The following is a 20,164-nucleotide window of genomic DNA, read 5'->3' as shown; positions in this document are numbered from 1 at the left end:
CGGCATGACCCCCAATGCAAGTCAATGGGGACGGATCAGTTTTCTCTAAAACGCTAGAAAACAGATCTGTCTCCCATTGACTTTCAATGGTGTTCATGACGGATCCGTCTTGGGTATGTTAAAGATAATACAACCGGATCCGTTCAGAACGGATGCAGACGGTTGTATTATCAGAACAGAAGTGTTTTTGCTGAACCCTGCCGGATCCAACAAAAACGCAAGTGTGAAAGTAGCCTTACCTGTTAATCATCTTTTCATCACATCGTCCTGCTCTGGTTGTATTTGTCTCTCCATGTACTGACTGTAAATGGAGAGCCTGAGCATAGTCACCAGAGCCAGTCTGAACCAGCAGAGCCGCAGTGTAAAATATGGGGGGGGGGGGGGGGGGGGGAGAATCTACCGCCAGAGTCACTACTGACATGAGATTACAAGTCATTTTAACAGTAGCGTTCACCGTCCGATACCACCTCTGAGGGCCACATGGCCATAAGCTACCATTCAGCTCTAATTGCTGAACTTGCGTGTAAGATGATAAAACATCATAAAAACGCAGCAGACCTGTCGTCACATTGGTATGTGGTTGGACCCCCGCGCCTTTCATAATCGGGTAACTGCATGTGAACTGTAGAACTAAACAAGAAGAGAGGGGACGGCTGCGGTAATGTTCGACTCATGGCTGCTGTAACTGAGCTGCTCTCTGAATCTATCTTCAGGACAAAGAAGAGGTTAAAGAAAACCCCTCTCAGCATGCAGCGCCACACAGATGCTGAGGGAGAGATACTGCAGCTGCATCCCCCCTTCTTCCCTCCAATTAGTTACTGAATAATTACCAAGAGCCTGCGGACAGGGAAACTACAGGCTGCTGGAGGGCACGAAAGATGCCGCTTTTCCTTAAAGGGTTTCTACCACTTGGATTTCACATAATTAGGTGTCAGACACTAGCGCTCCGCTAGTGTCTGCTCTGCCAAACTATCCTGCTATAATAGCTTTTGGGGCAGCCGTTTACCTAAAAAAAGAACTTTTATTAATATGCTAATGACCCTCTAGGTGCTATGGGGGCGTCATTAGCACCTAGAGGCTCCGTCTACCTTCTCAAGATGCCGCCGCTCAGCGCCTCCCTCCAGCCCGCCCATCTGCTTCGGAATGCATCAAACGGACGACTTCACGCGCATGCGCCTTGCGCGGCTGTATTCGGCGCATGCGCAGTGAATGTCCGACCGCTTCCCTGCTCAGACATCTCCACTGCGCCTGCGCCGATGACGTCATCGGCGCAGGCGCAGTGGAGATGTCTGAGCAGGGAAGCGGTCGGACATTCACTGCGCATGCGCCGAATACAGCCGCGCAAGGCGCATGCGCGTGAAGTCGTCCGTTTGATGCATTCCGAAGCAGATGGGCGGGCTGGAGGGAGGCGCTGAGCGGCGGCATCTTGAGAAGGTAGACCGATCCTCTAGGTGCTAATGACGCCCCCATAGCACCTAGAGGGTCATTAGCATATTAATAAAAGTTCTTTTTTTAGGTAAACGGCTGCCCCAAAAGCTATTATAGCAGGATAGTTTGGCAGAGCAGACACTAGCGGAGCGCTAGTGTCTGACACCTAATTATGTGAAATCCAAGTGGTAGAAACCCTTTAACCTCCTAACAGTCCCGTTAAAATTTAAAAAATCCTCCCAAAAATTGCACTTTTTTATTGTATTTTTTTTTATTGTGTGTCTGCAGTAAATCTTGCTTGCACTCAACACAGAGGACACTATTGCATTTTTAACCCTTTAGTGACATAATTATTTATCTCCTGATTATATACCTTTTTTTTAGCTGTCATAACTTTTTAATTTTTTTCTTCTATATATTTTTATTTTGCAGGATTATTTGTAGGTTTTTTAGGAACCATTTTGGAGTGTATATATAGAGTATTAATTTACTTTTATTATTTTATTTTACAGCAATTTTTACATTATTTTGTGGAATTTCTTTTTTAGGTGGTAAAAGTAACTTTATTATGTGGGCCCATACAATGAGAGATTATTTATATATATATATATATATATATATATATATATATATATATATATATATATATATATATATATATACTTTTTATTTTTAATTTTATTTCCTTTACTCCTGCAGCCTGTCAGCTCTGCAAATGCTCCCTCTCCTCCTCCAGACTGACGGGGGGCTGCCTTAGCTGCTCATAGCTATAGTTATGGGCTTTGTACTGTTTGAATGCCGACATTCCAAGCTTTCAAACAATTCTAGAATTACATCAATATCTTCAGTACATGGGAAGATGTTACTGTTAGAAATCGAGATGCAGTGAATGTAGCTTAAAGTGAAAGTAAAAGCAGGTTTTTACCAGTGATTATTCCCGACTCGATTTCTAACAGTGATATCTTCTGCTTATCTTGGGCTAATGCTGTCATTTTGGCCTTCTATGAAAGCCTGCTTTCAAACAAGACCAGTAGCAGGCTTCTAGCTGCTACCGTTGAGGAGATAGCAGGAGCTAAAACAGCCCTCCCCCCTCCACTTCTGCCTGAGCTCAGCTCGGGCAGAACAGTTAGGTGGTTAAAAGGATTTTCTGAGATTTAAAAGGGTTGTGTCACTTCAGCAAACAGCATTTATTATGTAGAGAAAGTTAATACAAGGCACTTACTAATCTATTGTGATTGTCCATATTGCCTCCTTTGCTGGCTGGATTCATTTTTCCATCACATTATACACTGCTTATTTCCATGGTTATGACCACCCCGCAATCCATCAGTGGTGGCTGTGCTCAGGAGCGTAGATAAGGGGGGGGGGGGGGGATAGGGGGGTTCAAACCCCCCCCAGAGTGTCTGTCCTTCTAACCTGCCAGCGAATGGCCCGGGCGTGCCTCTGCCTGCAATAGCGGCGCGGGCAGTGCGGCACACAGAGAGGTGATGGAGGCTGCAGGGCGGGGCCGGGCAGCGCAGGGGGGCAGGTACGGCGGCACAAGTAACTCACAGACACGCACAGGGCAGCCAGGCAGGGATGACGCTGATGATCACATGGCATGCACGCTGCCTTCAGGCTCCGCCTCCGCCTGTCGTACGTCTGGACCCCGGCCAGCTTCCTGCCTGCGCGTGCCTGCTACTCCCGGGCGGCGGCTGACAGAGCACAGAGCCTGGAGATCTCAGAAGATTAGAAGAGAGAGAGAAGAAAGAAAAAGAAGTAGCTTGAGAGAGAGAGAGACAGAGACTCTGGAGCGCTAGTGTAAGTAAAAGTAATAGTTAAAAAAGAATATCGAGAAGATTCAAAGCGCACCCCCACACCAGGCTACAGACAGTGTCAATTCATATATTTAGTCCAGTCCCCAGACTCTTATGAATTGAGGGACTGGCCACCACCATGCTGGTCCACATCACTCATTGTGCAGGCTGCATGGTTTGATGTATTGTTTCTAGTCTCCTCAACAATAAAGAAGCGCAATTTCTTATGGAAATGACAAGAGTAAGCTAGCATGTGATGTGTCACGTGTGCCATAGACTGTCACTCCAGACTGGAGTGGGTAGGTACCAATTACGAGTCTTTTTAAAGCATGCGCTGAATGTGTTCTGTGAGGCGATGCCAGGACACTGCGCGGGCGCTGACTGGTCTTTCCACGGCGCATGCGCGAGATTACGGCACACCAGGCATACGAGGTCGGCGATGAGGAGTAAATAAATTAGCAGTGCGGCGGTTCTGGGCTCAAGAAGAAGGGGTGCGGCTGGGCTCCAATGGACAGAGGGACAGCACCTTGGGCTCCTTTATTTAGGTAATTTGCATATTAATAAAAGCGATTCTATAGACCAATTACAAGACACAGCGCAGTAATACTAGTATATTGTAATATAAATCATGGAGACTGATGTGGTCATGTTAACAGCTCAGTAAGTGAAATCCTGGTGACAGAATCCCTTTAAGGAGTTAATATTTTTTTAAGGGGGTTTCAAACCAATATTCTTCTATGTGACACAGAATGGGTTAAAATAAACTATCTCCACTGCACTCCTTAAAAGGCCAATCGCTTAAGAGAGGCGCCACTGCAACCAGTGCCCACATCAGCGGGCGCTGGGGTACAACCCCTCTTACCCTCACCAGGAGTACAGCACCAAGCTACACTGACATATTGTAACAAACCCACAGCTTTGTCACCAGGATGGGTTTTCAGCCTCTGTACATATGCGTTTATTCACTGTCTGTTACTACCTCACTATTTTCAAACTCTCTGCTTGCAGTCAGCCAAGGGGACACTGAAAACTATCTGAACCTTCTACTTATTACAGCTGAGGTTCCGTCACAATGCATCAGTGTAGATAAAGCATGGCATTTACAACTGGATTGCAGGTTTTGGATGTAAGCATGAGCGTCTTTATTCATTGACAGCAAGCAGATATCTTAAATTTGATGCAGAGTGGCAAGAGGACAGGGAGGGGGTTCCATTTTGAAGATAAAGGTTTGTCTGGGCTGGTCAGCGTCGGCATACACCGTGTAGGCCGCTACAAGCCACGTCCCTTCATGAGAACTTGTAACTTTATTTGCAAAGTTGTCACACGGCAAACACTCACCCAGCACATAACGTGGCCAGTTCCCTTCTCGGGATCTATGTGCACGCCAGCCGCCACCACACTCACAAGCCAATCAGCAAGCAGGACACAGGAGGAGACTCACAACCGTCCAATAGAAATGAGCCTTGTTCGTGCAGTAGCGAATACACCGAAATGGCCGGGAAAATTACTAGCCAATCAGGGTGAGGTGAAAGACTTGCCAGAATGCTGGAGGCGAGAGCACAAGATGTGGGAACCCAAGCCACGCCCACCCTCTAGGCCGAGTAGTGTGAGGGGCGGATCACCGAAATTTCTTAAAGAGGCAGAGCAGCGGAGGATCTAGGCGCAAATGGCGACAAGACTACAAAGTCTTGTCGCCATTTTTCAATTCTAAGTCACATTGGCGACTATTTTGGTCACCATCTGGAGCGCTGCCACTGATGGATTGCAGGGTGGTCGTAGCCATGGAAACGACCAGTGTATAATGTGATGAAAAAATGTATCTAGCCAGCAAAGGAAGCAATATGGATAATAACAATACATTAGTAAGTGGCTTGTATTTTCATTCTGTACATGATAACTGTCACTTATTGAAGTGAGACAACCCTTTTAAATTCTGATCGGTGGGGGTCCAACACCCGACACCCCCGCAAATCAGCTGTATGTGAAGGCAGCCTACTTGCAGCTTGCCATACATTGTGTTGCGGTTGTGCTTGGTATCGCAGCTCCGCCGCATGCACTTCAATGGGGCTGAGATGCGCCTAGGTAACGTGACGTCACTTAAGAGAAGGCTGAGGTGCCACTGCGAGCATCTGTGCCTTCTCAAACAGTTGGTCGGCGGGGGTGTCGGACCCACACACCGATCATATAAGGATGACCTATCCAGAGGATACATCATCAATTATAAAGTCTTGGAAAACCCCTTTAAGTGTAATATAATATTTTGTAGTCTGCAGTGAGCTGTGCCCCAGGTCCTCCCATGTATCGTCCTGTTCCCCGGTGCGCAGTGATGTGTGATGTGCTGATGGTAATAGAAATATGTAGAACATTCTGGAACTACGACGCAGAAAGAACGGTCTGATTTCTCCCGGGAGAGCCTGTAATTGATGTGCTAGACGTATCGGCGCTCAATATTCAGGATTTTTCCACATCTAGCAGACACAACCTCCCCGGCTCCATCTCCAGCTCAGTCTATCAGTGGTGCAGGTGGAATGACACTTCACAGAAGGATCCTTTACTGTACTATTTGGGGGGGTTCATCATGAGGCAGATTTTTCAAGTCCGTTTTGCAGGAGCCTGCGTTGCCTTAATTTGCACCAAATTGATCAAATGTCGCATAATGTTTGATAAGTTTGGTGCATCTTTATAGGAGTTGTCTCCTCTTACCGTTACTAAGGCGAGATGTGACTAAGTGCCGACCACCAGCCGTCCGGAAAGCAGGAGAGTGGGCCGGGGCTCGGCTGTTTCAGTAGCTGCAATGGGATCTGCTGATACAGCCGAGTTGTGGCCCATGTTTAGTTTCCATCTCGCCTTAGCAACTGCAAGATTAGACAACCCCTAGGAGTGCCTATCAGATCCCTGACAAGATTAGACAACCCCTAGGAGCGCCCATCAGATCCCTGACAAGATTAGACAACCCCTAGGAGCGCCCATCAGATCCCTGACAAGATTAGACAACCCCTTTAAGTATTATGCTTCTGTCTTGAGATAGTATTCCACTTTCTTCTCCACCCCTGAACATAGGTGATAAATTTGGCTTAAAGGGTAACTGTCATATTTTCATCAAATAATCAATTTTACCATATGTTACTGCTGCAGCAGCATTATGCATAAATCAATCTTTAGTTCCTTCACATACCACTGTTTTCCTTAAGTTTTCCCCTTAGTTACAGCTGTTTTGAATCCTACATTATGAGGATCTTCTCAAGATGGCTCCTCTGCCAGTTCTCTGAGGCCAAAACTGCATTCCCTCAGGTCACATACAAACGTGCTGTAGCCAGCAGCTCCCTGCCAGCCAATCAGTTTGGATTACTGAGAGACACGCCTCCTCACTCTGAAGCCTAATGCAGGCATGCAATGTGAAGGACCGCCCCTCTGTCTTCTTAGCCGGAGACAGATGAGCAGTTATTGTAATTACAGATCTTTTGGCAATCATTAACAGACTAAGTCTATTTTCACACTTGCGGCAGGACGGATCCGGCAGACTGGTCTCCCTGTCGGATCCGTTCTATCTGCTGTTTCGCCGGACCGCCGCTCCGTCCCCATTGACTATAATGGGGATGGGGCGGAGCTCCGGTGCAGCACGGCGAAAGCCGCCGGACTAAAAAGTCAGACATGCAGGATTTTTTAGTCCGGCGGCTTTCGCCGGAGCTCCGCCCCCGTCCCCATTATAGTCAATGGGGACGGTCCGGCGAAACAGCGGAAGGACGTATCCGACAGGGAGACCAGCCTGCTAGATCCGTCCTGCCGCAAGTGTGAAAGTACCCTAACTCAGGTACACATGCCTAGCTCTAATAAACTAGCAAATAAAATAAAAAAAATGAGTTATCCTTTAAATCCAACATTGTATTGCAGACTTCTGGAGTGCATGGCTTGATAAAATCTCCCCTTTGTGTTTTTGTTACTCACCATTTTCAGGATCTTTGCTAGCTGTCAGTAAATATATTTTTGTTTAGATTCTGAGTCTGAAATCCTATCCTGACCTAGTGCTGCTCACACAGCTGAGGGATTGTTACAGTGCATCAGTCCTGACCATCCCCTGTGAGCAATATAATCTAATTGCATCATGATATATTTTATGCTGCGTTCACACCTGTGTTGGAGGCTTCTTTGGACATACTGCATGCGGCTCAGTTGGACCCCATTATAAGTCATATGTCATGTGCCAGATCTGCCACAGCCTGAATTCAGTTTTTCTGCTCCTATGAAAAAGTAGGAACAGGGAAATTATAGCACAGGTGTGAACAAGGCCTTACCTGCAGGACAGGAGAGAGAGAGACTAGTGTTGCTGATGTCCTGAGCTCACAGACGATTGTCCAGCCTGCATTTAAAGAGGACCTGTCACCGCTCCTGACATGTCTGTTTTAATAGATTCATGTGTTCCCCATATAATAACAATTCTGGAGCATCTATTATTATGGCCAGGCATGGGATCCAGCCGGTTCTCTCCGGTTCTGCCGAACCGTTTGTTAAAATTACAGGCGGTTCGCAGGACCGGTGAGAAGCAGGGATCCCGACCCGGTCCTGCAGCTGCGCCTGCACCAGTGGCGTAGCTATAGGGGTGGGGGCGGAGCGGAAGCCGAGAGGAGAGGCCCTGTGTGACGCGCACTGTGCAGGGCAGCTGGGCAGGCGAAGTGAGGAGGGGCCGGGGGAGCGGCTTCAGTTGAGGTGCGACGCAGGACTTAGTCACGTACCTCACTGTGACCTCCTGCGGCGGATCTCGCGAGATGACGCGGCGCGGGAAGGCACAGTGAGCGAGGCATTGGTGACCGCCTGTACCAGGATGCCACAAGCTGTGAAGGAGAGAGAGGTAAGTATTAATTATTTCTCCTAAGCAGGTGCCTACTCCACCTTCCCCTCATCCTGACCCAATGTTTAGATTCTTTTAGCCAAACAAGAGTTATGGATGGGGTTGATGACAATATTTAAGGTGGCCACACACAGGGAAACACATCTATTTTGCCCACAGAGTAAGAGCAGCTTTTTTAAGCGGTACTCCACTATGTAATGGCCCCCTCTTTATTATTAATATAATGGCCCCCTCTTTATTATTAATATAATGGCCCCCTCTTTATTATTAATGTAATGGCCCCCTCTTTATTATTAATATAATGGCCCCCTCTTTATTATTAATATAATGGCCCCCTCTTTATTATTAATGTAATGACCCCCTCTTTATTATTAATGTAATGGCCCCCTCTTTATTATTAATATAATGGCCCCTCTTTATTATTAATGTAATGGCCCCCTCTTTATTAATGTAATGGCCCCCTCTTTGTTATTAATGTAATGGCCCCCTCTTTATTATTAATATAATGGCCCCCACTTTATTATTAATATAATGGCCCCCTCTTTATTATTAATGTAATGGCCCCCTCTTTGTTATTAAAGTGGGGGCCATTATATTAATAATAAAGTGGGGGCCATTATATTAATAATAAAGTGGGGGCCATTATATTAATAATAAAGTGGGGGCCATTATATTAATAATAAAGTGGGGGCCATTATATTAATATTAAAGTGGGGGCCATTATATTAATAATAAAGTGGGGGCCATTATATTAATAATAATAAAGTGGGGGCCATTACATTAAAAATAATAGAGTGGGCCATTATAATAATAATAAAGAGGGGGCCGTTACAGTAATAACAAAGAGGGGGCCGTTACAGTAATAACAAAGAGGGGGCCGTTACAGTAATAACAAAGAGGGGGCCGTTACAGTAATAACAAAGAGGGGGCCGTTACAGTAATAACAAAGAGGGGGCCGTTACAGTAATAACAAAGAGGGGGCCATTATATTAATAAAAAAGAGGGGGTCATTATATTAATAATAAAGAGTGGGCCATTATAAAAATAATAAAGAGGGGGCCATTACAGTAATAACAAAGAGGGGGCCTAAGGCTTTTTAAAAGTTGAGTGGTATGTGTGTAGTGTATATATGGTGTATGTAAATATGTCGTGACTGTGTTGCATATATATGGTGTATGTATATATGTGTCATGACTCGTGACGCGCTGCGTATCCACCGCTGAGTAGGGAACCTGTTGTTAAAAATTTGAATCCCACCCCTGATTATGGCTCTATGTTGTGCCATTCCTTTATTATTCCTGCTAGAAGTTATGAATGAATTGCTAGCAGTCTGCAGTAAGGGTACAGAGGGGAGGTAACCAGTTTGGGGGGAGGGGGGGGTGTCCCTGCACAGTCTGACAATGGCAGCACTGCCTGAATAGAGTGATACTGTGCAGGCACACCCCCCCCCATAACTGGTTACCTCCCCTCTGTACCCTTACTGCAGACTGCTAGCAATTCATTCATAACTTCTAGCAGGAATAATAAAGGAATGGCACAACATAGAGCCATAATAATAGATGCTACAGAATTGCTATTACATGGGGAATGCAAGTAGCTATTAAAATAGACATGTCAGAAGGGGTGACGGGTCCTCCTTAAAAAGTGAAAACTATTACCGTAATTTGAATAAAAACAGATTTGGTTAAAAAAAAAAAGTACAAACTATTAGGTCTCACAAAGGATTGCCTACAGTTATATGCTCTAAGAAAGCCTCAGTTAGCAGGGAAGGTTTCAGCCTATGGAGATAAACCAAGACTGTGTCCGTTCACTGACTGCAAGAAGGAAACTTGGAAATGAAATAGAAACTATATCACAACATTTTCCTTTATACAATGGATTATGAATTATTTACAGCTGATGGTCCATGTCTCTCCAGGATCGGTAGAACTCACTGAATATAAAGTGTGGCGAATCCTAAAAGCAGCCGCCCTCCTGGGGAGAGGCCACCAGTTCCAGCAGATGGGGGAGGACAGGACGGCTCTGATGAACGCCAAACTCAGCCTGCAGATTGCCCCAGGTAAGAGGGGCAGTCAAGATAGTGAAGTTAGGAGTATCGCAAATCTCCATAGGAACTTGGGGGGGGGGGGGGAAGAAATGTGTTTATCGTGCCCTGGTATACTTCATTGAGGCCTGTAGTTTCATAGCACTTATCACATTTACATCTGCCATTTCTGGAAGCCAAACCTCTGCTTAGAAGTCCCATCCTTACCATGACACTTTTTGACACAGCAGGATATATTCCTAGTACCAGGACCGGTGAAGCAGGAGGTCAGTATACTACACAGACAGCGAGCGCCCTCTGCTGGTAGCAGTAGCGGTGCAGCAGGAGGTCAGTTATACAGTGAGCGCCCTCTGCTGGTAGCTGTGGCGGTGCAGCAGGAAGTTAGTTATTATGCAGTGAGCGTCCTCTGCTGGTAGCTGCAGGTGTGCAGGAGGAGGTCAGTTATTATACAGTGAGCTCCCCCTGCTGGTAGCTGCAGGTGTGCAGGAGGAGGTCAGTTATCATACAGTGAGCTCCCCCTGCTGGTAGCTGCAGCAGTGCAGCAGTAAGTCAATTATTATGCAGTGAGCGCCCTCTGCTGGTAGATGTAGCGGTGCAGCAGGAGGTCAGTTATTATACAGTGAGCTCCCCCTGCTGGTACCTGCGGCGGTGCAGCAGGAGGTCAGTTATTATACGGTGAGCTCCCTCTGCTGGCAACTGCAGGCAGTTAGAATTTTATCCTTTAACTATCTCTGTGCCTGGGATGTGTATCAAAAAATTCAGTCAGCTCTCCATGCTGAATAAAAAACAATAAAAATAATATTTAATATTTGCTGTGCATTAGATAAGTGGTAACGAGAACATCATTTCACTTTCAGCCTTTCCAGGTGTGACTTTATGTCTATTGGATGCTCTGCGGAGACTGGGGCGGAAGAAAGAAGCCGCATGTGAATGGAGGAAGTTCCAGAGCAACAAGGAAATATTACATCAGCAGTGGGAGGATATCAAAGGGTTAGTCTTACCGTTTTAGCTGTATGATGGGTGTATTTGGGTGGGGTCCTAATTCTATATGATGTCAATATAATATCTGTGCCAGGCAGCTGCTGGCAAAGTATACAAAATAAGATTTCTCGCTCGTATCATTGGGGGACACAGGACCATGGGTATAGCTGCTTGCTGCCACTAGGAGGTGAAACTAGGCTGAAAAGTGATAACTCCTCCCCTGCCGGCTATACCCCCTCCAGCCTGGAGAGAGCATATCCGTTTTTAGCTTGGTGTCGTAGGTGGCAGACCTCCCTGCTTATGCAGGGCGACTTACTTTATTATTTTTTCTTTTGCCTTTTAGGTTTTGGGAAACAGAGTTGCTTAGTCACTCTGTCTACCCCGGGAGCAAGGCCGTTGTCGGAATCCCTCACCGCCCGACCTTCCCAAGAAGAAAAGGTGGACCTGAATCCGGCGAAACCCCCCGCCATTCCAGTCTCCTGCCACTTCGGGTGCCAGCTGCTGAAGAGGTGACACCGCTGGTAAGCTGAGGAGGGGTGAAGAGAAGAGGATGAAGATGGGGTGAGTAATCCGGATTAGGTGAGTATTCTAGGTCCCCTCCCACACCCCCCTCCACTACGGCTCTGGGCCCCTGGAGACCATGCTGGGGGAAGCAAACACAGGGCCTTGGCCCAAGAATAGTTAAGTCCAAACCTCCCCCTCTTGCCCCTTAGGCCCTGCGGCCTGCACCGATTCTTCCCGGCCTGCGTGCGGTAACTACAAGCACGTGCCTTCTGACCTCATTCCGGGCCCCCGTTCTCCGACCGACTGGGCGTGCTCCCGGTCGGCCAAGCGCCGCACTTATTCGACCCGCGGCCGGCATACACATCCGGGAGCCTGCTAGCGCCACTCTGGGTCTCTCCGTTCCCCGGCGCCGGAATGGACATCCCAGTCGCCGCAAAATCTAGGCCCCGGCTTCATTTCGGGCCTACCGGTTTTTTTTCTCTGTCCCGCGCTGTTTGCTTCCGCGGCTGGTGGGCGCAGGAGGGCACATTCCGTGCATCGGTCCAGGTCCTTCTGTGCTCCGGCCGGCGGTGATTCCCGGTCGGCCTGCGCCGAAACTTTCGTTCCCGGCTTTACAGCCTACCAACTTTCATCCCCAGGTATGGGGGTTCATCTTTCTGGCGCAAATTCTTCCCGCTTAGTTATCCCACTCCCCCAGAAGCCCACTGGCTCAAGGCAGTGTTAACCCTTCTTAGCCAGCCACCTCTTTGAGGCCAGCACCAGATTATCCTGGGTTTCTATCTGCAGGCAATGAGCCTTGATATTGAACGATTCAGCCCTTCCTGCCTCTTGTCCATTTGAGGCTGGGTGCTCCCATACAGGTCCTGCCCTCCTCAGCCCACATCACCGCAGGAGCACGCTGACTGTGTGTACCATACTGGGCCCGTGCCCTATGCCAGACAGTGGAGGTTTTCTCACAGTTTCCCAATCTGCCCTCCGGGGCCGTTTGGTTGATAATGCTCCACCTGTGCAAATCCAGTGGAGGACATCTGAAGGATTCCTAATCCACCCTCCTGGGTCGTTTGGTTGATAAAGCACCGCCTGCGCAACCCGGTGAGTGGACCTGTAGAAGTTCCGATTCCTCCTTCGGGGTAGTTTGGTTGTTATATCACCACCGGCGCAGCCCGCAACTGCCATGGGCTAGATGCTGTGAGGTAGAACTGCACACGAGCGGGCCAGAGCAGGACATATTCCTCCTTGCTCTCCTCCGCACCCCCACCCTTCCTCCCTAGGGTCACGTCAGAACCCTCCCTCCCTGGAGGGGTTGGTTCCCTGTACAAAGGGTATTTGCGCTGGTAAGGGTTTCATTCCTTGACCGGAACACCCCTTTTTCTTTTCTGGTTTCTCCTCCAGCTGGTTAGCTGACCACCTTCCACTTCTGTCCAGTAGCCATGGGTTGTACGGCTCTGGAATCCCATCTTTATTTTTTCCACGTGACCAGGGTTCCTATGTTACGGTTGGGGCGTTGGACGTCTGATTCGCACTCCACTCGGCAAGAGTATGTCTCTCATCTTGGTCCTACTCATCTGCGTTTCCAGGCAGGGTTGCCACATTGTCAATATATGGTCACTGGCGGGCTTACCATCACCGGTGATGCTCACATCCGCTTTGCTTCTACCTTTCTCCGAGGTATTGGTTATTTGGCCTGTAGTTGGGCATGCCTAGCTCAGGCGTTTTTTTTCTCTGTGGTTTCTCAAGCAGCTTCTCTCGCTAGAAGTCTCACCACAAACCTCTACGGCTCTAGGGGCATTGGTCTACCAATTTACCGCTTCCTAGAGGGCGTTCTCTTCACCAGAGGAGGATCCTGCGGACCTGGAATTTTGGTTCTGCTTCCACATTTGCGGCCAGGAGCCGGCTTCGTCCAAAACACTTGTGGGTCGTTTGGTGGCGTTTCAGTGAGAAACAGCTCATCCTTCTGGGACGTAGTCTTCTTTTTTATTTCTGGGAAGGCAGCATTTCGAGTGGCGGGATCATCCACCCGGCGTTTTTTCGGATTTGATAGCGCCTTCTTGTACGTACATTTGTCTTATGTCATAAACAAAAGGCAGTGCTCGGCCCAGTATCTTCTTTCTTTGCAGAAGGTAGTCGCCACCTTCCACGTTATCAGACATGGGTCTCTTCTTTCTCCCTCGCATTTTAGAGAGCGGGCTCTCCATCAGCCATGTAATTTGGCCTCCGAGGTTGCTTGTCCATGACTAGCGCTTTCCGCTGTACGGATTTTTACCTGGTTTTTCCTGGAGGTCCTTGTCAAACCTTGGCAGCCTCCAAAAGGGAAGTTTTCCAGGTATATCTGTTTTTCAGTTGCTCAGGCATTCCGCTCCCAGGCAATACACCGCCCAGCGGAGTTATGGTCCACCCGACCAGTGGTCGGTGCTTCTCGGTTTCATCTCCTTCATGCAGCAGCTTTCTAGTTGTAGAAGGCAGTGTCTTGGTCTTCCGGGCACACGTTCACCAAGTTTCACTGGGTGCCTTCCTAGGCATCGGCGGATGCTGCTCCGGGCAGCAAGGTCTTGCCGGCGGCAGTGGATTACGCATCCTCGAGGGCGTTTTTTCCATGGGCATGTGATTTGTTTCCCTCCCCGTGGACTGCTTTAGGACGTCCCACGGTCCTGTGTCCCCCAATGATACGAGCGAGAAAACAAGATTTTTGTGAACTCACCTGTAAAATCTCTTTCTCGCTTAGTTCATTGGGGGACACAGCTCCCACCCAGTAATTTCTGTTTGCCGCAAATGATGGTGGTTGATGAGCCAGTATGGTCCTCAGTTCTGGTTCGATCCGACTGGCATTGGTCAGTTATTGGTTGTTTACCGTATGGTTTTTCTCCTACTTCTATTGCTTGGGCACAAACTGATAACTCCTCCCCTGCCGGCTATACCCCCTCCAGCCTGGAGAGAGCATATCACTTTTCAGCCTAGTGTCGCCTCCTAGTGGCAGCAAGCAGCTATACCCACGGTCCTGTGTCCCCCAATCAACTAAGCGAGAAATAGATGCATAAGTGCATAAGAATTTAGTGCATAAGAGAGACATAGCAGAGCTGAGAAGAGCACAGAGGTGCTGCCAACCTTCTCAAAACCACTATAAAATATATATCTATCTCACTGGGCTTGTGGAATACCCGGAGTGCTGGTGCCGAGTGTGACTCTGTGGGTTTGTTTGAGTGATTGCAAATAGCTGCATATAGTTTATTGCAAAGATCTTTCTGTGTTAAGTGTTTGTATTTTGGTACTGACTTAATTTAACCCATTCCTGACAGCCACTGTACAGGCATGTGTAGGAGCTGCGCCTGTCCGATCAGTGGCAGGGGCCTGGATTTCCTGACCGCCGAGCCCTTGCTGTATACGCTGTCATTGGTGAATACACCGATTTACAGTGCATTAACCCTTTGTATGCCGCGGTCAACGCTGAATGCGGCATGCACAAGTATGCGGTGACGGAGACCCGATGTCTGGAAAGGCAGCCAAATGTCTTCCACGGGCATCGGGTTTTGCCTCCTACGGAAGTCTGTGAGATCCAGCCCCCTGGCTAGGTCTCATAGACAGTCGGTCAGTGTATTACACTGGTAATACACTGACAGTCAATGCATTACAATACACTATGTATAGTGATGCATTGTAGAGGGGATCAGACCCCCAAAAGTTAATGTTCCACAGTGGGACTAAAATAAAAAGTAAAAAAAATTAAATAAAAGTTTAAAAGGTGTTTTCAAAAAAAACAATGCCCTTTCCCCTTATCAAGCCATATGCCAAAAAAAAAAAAAAAAAAAGACACATTAGGTATCTCTGCATCAGTAATGACCAGCCTTATAAATAGCCATTTTTTGGTCACGTTGCCTTACAAAAATGTTTGTAGCGAGTGATCAAAAGATACTAGGAACCTCAGAATGGTACCACTGAAAACATCACCTCATCCCGCCAAAAATTAGCCTCTACACAAGACGATTGACCAAAAAAATATGGCTCTCAGAAAATGGCAGTGCAAAAACTGATTTTTTTTTCAAAAATGTAAAAATGTATTTATCGTGTAAGGTTGCAAACCAAAAAAATATTAAATAGGTATTGCCGTGTCCGTAATAGCCTGCTCTATAAAAGTATCTAATGGATTAACCCTTCAGGTGAATGCTGTAAAAAAATAAAAAATAAATTTTTTAATTGTGTCAAACTGTGTCAGCCACTTTTTGTCACCTTGCCCTACAAAAAGCATAATAGTGAGGGATGAAAAAGTATTATGTACCCAAAAATTATACCAATGAAATCGTCAACTCACCCTGCAAAAACTGAGCCCCCCAACAGAAGATGATTGACAGAAAAAAAAAACATATGGCTCACACAAAAACAGGATTTAAAAAAAAAAAACTAAATAAAATTGGTATCTCTGTAATTGTACTGACCAGCAGAATAAAGATGACACCATTTTTCCCGCACGGTGTTTGCCGCCATAACACAACCCAAAAAGCAATGTTGGAGTTGCCGCCCCTTTTTATTTTTTATTTTTATCCTGCTTCCCTCCAACTAAATAGAAAGTGATCAAAAAGTCCCATGTACCCCATAATAGAACCAATGATAAAGCTCAGTTGAGAGAAAAATAAAATGTATGGTTGTCAGAAAATGGCTGTACTGGTCGCCAGAGGCTGACCAATAGCAACACTGCACCCGTAAGGGCTCATGCACACGAATGTTTTTGCGTTCCGTATACGGGCCGTATTTTGATTCCGTATATAGAACCATTCATTTCAATGGGTCCGCAAAAGATGCGGACAGCACTCTGTGTGCTGTCCGCATCCGTTGCTCCGTTCCGTGGCCCCTCAAAAATAAGGCATGTCCTATTCTTGTCCGTTTTGCCGACAAGAATAGGCATTTCTATAATGGCCCTCCTGTTCCGTTCCGCAAATTGCGGAAGGCACATGGGCGGCATGAGTCCTAAGAAACAATATCCTATACAAGAAACGATAAAATACTATTGTTTCTTGGTCTGATGAAAGAGCCGGTTCGGCCCCGAAACACGTCACCACCTATAAAAGAAACGGGCTTGTCCCGTATTATCTTCCTCCTATCTCAATAGAGGGAGTAGAAAGGGATCCCGGAAGAGGAAGGCCAATCCTCTTTGCTTCCAAGCAAAATTGCCAAGTTCAGCGATGATGCAAGGGTGTCAGTTTCAGAAATGGCAGCCCTAGCGGATACTTTTGTCCCTAACAGTCAGGAGGACAACCCAGCTAGTAGTCGGGGAACGGTAGTGCAGGTACACCTAGACAGCTAGTAGTCGGGAGGGGGGGGGGGGGGGCGGTAGTGCAGGTACACCTAGACAGCTAGTAGTCGGAGGGGGGGCGGTAGTGCAGGTACACCTAGACAGCTAGTAGTCGGGGGGGAGGGCGGTAGTGCAGGTACACCTAGACAGCTAGTAGTCGGGGGACAGTGGTGCAGGTAGACCTAGACAGCTAGTAGTCGGGGGGGGGGGGGGCGGTAGTGCAGGTACACCTAGACAGCTAGTAGTCAGGGGACAGTGGTGCAGGTAGACCTAGACAGCTAGTAGTCGGGGGGGGGGGGGGGGGGGGGGGCGGTAGTGCAGGTACACCTAGACAGCTAGTAGTCGGGGGACAGTGGTGCAGGTAGACCTAGACAGCTAGTAGTCGGGGGGGACGGTAGTGCAGGTACACCTACACAGCTAGAAGTCGGGGGATGGTAGTGCAGGTACACCTCCACAGCTAGAAGTCGGGGGGATAGTATTGCAGGTAGACCTAAACAGCTAGTAGTCGGGGGACAGTGGTGCAGGTACACCTAGACAGCTAGTAGTCAGGGGACGGTAGTGCAGGTACACCTAGACAGCTAGAAGTCGGGGGGATGGTAGTGCAGGTAGACCTAGACAGCTATTAGTTGGGGGACGGTAGTGCAGGTACACCTAGACAGCTAATAGTTGGGGGACAGTAGTGCAGGTACACCTAGACAGCTAGTAGTTGGGGGACGGTAGTGCAGGTACACCTAGACAGCTAGTAGTTGGGGGACGGTAGTGCAGGTACACCTAGACAGCTAGAAGTCGGGGGATGGTAGTGCATGTACACCTAGACAGCTAGAAGTCGGGGGATGGTAGTGCATGTACACCTAGACAGCTAGAAGTCGGGGGGATGGTAGTGCAGGTAGACCTAGACAGCTAATAGTGGGGGGATGGTAGTGCAGGTAGACCTAGACAGCTATTAGTTGGGGGACGGTAGTGCAGGTACACCTAGACAGCTAATAGTTGGGGGACAGTAGTGCAGGTACACCTAGACAGCTAGTAGTTGGGGGACGGTAGTGCAGGTACACCTAGACAGCTATTAGTTGGGGGACGGTAGTGCAGGTACACCTAGACAGCTAATAGTGGGGGGATGGTAGTGCAGGTACACCTAGACAGCTAGTAGTTGGGGGACGGTAGTGCAGGTACACCTAGACAGCTAGTAGTTGGGGGACGGTAGTGCAGGTACACCTAGACAGCTAGTAGTTGGGGGACGGTAGTGCAGGTACACCTAGACAGCTAGTAGTTGGGGGACGGTAGTGCAGGTACACCTAGACAGCTAGAAGTCGGGGGATGGTAGTGCATGTACACCTAGACAGCTAGAAGTCGGGGGGATGGTAGTGCAGGTAGACCTAGACAGCTATTAGTTGGGGGACGGTAGTGCAGGTAGACCTAGACAGCTAGTAGTCGGGGGACGGTAGTGCAGGTAGACCTAGACAGCTAGTAGTCGGGGGACGGTAGTGCAGGTAGACCTAGAAAGTTGGTAGTTATAAAAAAGGGATTTTATCATCGGGAAGATGGATAGAATAATTTTTCGCCAAGACTGCCTCAACCGAATGATTTGCTTCTATCTTCATTCAGCAGGACCTGCGCTGACGTCACCATGCTCACCATGGTGAGTGTGATTACATCATCAAAGGTCATTTGACAGGTCCTGAAAGAAGAAGGAAGAAGATGCCGGCTGTGCGAACAAGTGGATGAGGAGAGTAAATTTTTTTTAACCCCTCATGCCACATTTTAGTAAGCAAGCTGTATTAAAGAATGCTATTATAACCATGTTATAAGGGAAAATAATAAAATCTACAGAACACTGAACCCAAACCCGAACTTCTGTGAGGAAGTCCGGGTTCGGGTCTGGGTACCACAATCAGTTTTTTCTCACGCGTGTGCAAAACGCATTGCACTCGCGTGGGAAAAACTGAGCAACGCAATCGCAGTCAAAACCGACTGAAATTGCGTACGCACTTGCATGATTTTCCCTGATTGCAGACGCAACGCATCCAGACACGCTCGTCTGCAAGGGGCCTATGGGAAGAAATATCTTCTCTTTTATTTGGGTAACACAATAAAAGATATGTACAGTATGTTCCGCGATCACTCAATAACGCAACCATCGATTTCAACTAAACTTGGTATACACATCCCTTGCTAGCTGGAAATAAATCTTGTGGGGGTCACAGCTCTCTAGGACGCACCGTTCCTGAGATATTCCCAAAAAATGACCTGCATTAGCCAATACAAGCCTGCAAGTCTTTCTCTTCATATCCCAACTGCCATACACACGGTCACATGACCCTTATCAGCCAATAGAAGCTTGCAGGCCCTTAGTCTCCACATACATACATTTTTACTCCAGGTTTCCATAACAACCCAGCCATTTTTCTTCACTGCTGCAAATAAGCTTTAAAGTGGCAGAGCGCTGTGGATGACACTGTTAAGGGAGCGGAGTGCTGTGGATGTCACAGTTCAGGGGCAGGTAGGGTGGCTATTCAGGCCACTATCAAAAGACAGACTTTAAAACTCCGCCCCCAGGTCCCACTAAGCCACGCCCCCTCCCACTCCGCAGCCGACAGGGATTGAACAAATGAAGGTAAAAATCTACTTCTGTCAGCTGCAGGGGTGGGAGGGACGGTGACTTTCTCCCTGCAGTTCACGCTCAGACAGTACAGTGCTGCTGTCTGAGAGTGAGCTGTTAAAAAGGACATTCCGGTGTGAGATATTCCCAAAAAATGCATTAGCCAATAGAAGCCTGGTCACATGACCCTTATCAACCAATAGAAGCTCGCAGGCCCTTAGTCTCCACATACATACATTTTTACTCCAGGTTTCCATAACAACCCAGCCATTTTTCTTCACTGCTGCAGGTCAGCTTTAAAGGGGCAGAGCGCTGTGGATGACACTGTTAAGAGAGCGGAGTGCTGTGGAGGTCTCAGTTCAGGGGCAGGTAGGGTAGCCATTCAGGACACACTCAAAAGACGGACTTAAAAACCCCACCCCCAGGTCCTGCTGTGGAGGTCGTTGATAAGGGCGCAGGAAGCTGTGGAGGTCGTTGTTAAAGGGGCAGGAAGCTGTGGAGGTCGTTGTTAAAGGGGCAGGAAGCTGTGGAGGTCTCTGTTAAGGTGGCGCTCTGCTATGGAGGTCAGTGTTAAGGGGTGGGGTGCTGTAGAGGTCACTGTTAAGGGAGCGGGGTGTTGTGGAGGTCACATTTTAAGGGAACAGAGCTCTGTAGAGATCACTGTTAAGGGGGCGGGTTATTGTGGAAA

The 20,164-nt window shown here is 47.9% G+C and overlaps 1 protein-coding gene across 2 annotated transcripts in view; it reads left to right on the top strand.

Moving 5' to 3' along the window:
• FANCG (FA complementation group G) overlaps positions 1–20,164 on the top strand; it is a 58,046-nt gene that overhangs the window by 27,350 nt on the left and 10,532 nt on the right. For both annotated transcript variants that reach the window (XM_044276257.1, XM_044276258.1), the window contains exons 13-14: positions 9,989–10,129; positions 10,972–11,104. In XM_044276257.1, the coding sequence (XP_044132192.1) occupies positions 9,989–10,129; positions 10,972–11,104 (274 nt within the window). The remainder of the gene's footprint in view (positions 1–9,988; positions 10,130–10,971; positions 11,105–20,164) is intronic.

Source organism: Bufo gargarizans, chromosome 1 (genome assembly GCF_014858855.1).
Source record: "Bufo gargarizans isolate SCDJY-AF-19 chromosome 1, ASM1485885v1, whole genome shotgun sequence".
NCBI lineage: Eukaryota > Metazoa > Chordata > Amphibia > Anura > Bufonidae > Bufo > Bufo gargarizans.
This window is presented reverse-complemented; position numbering and strand designations above follow the sequence as displayed.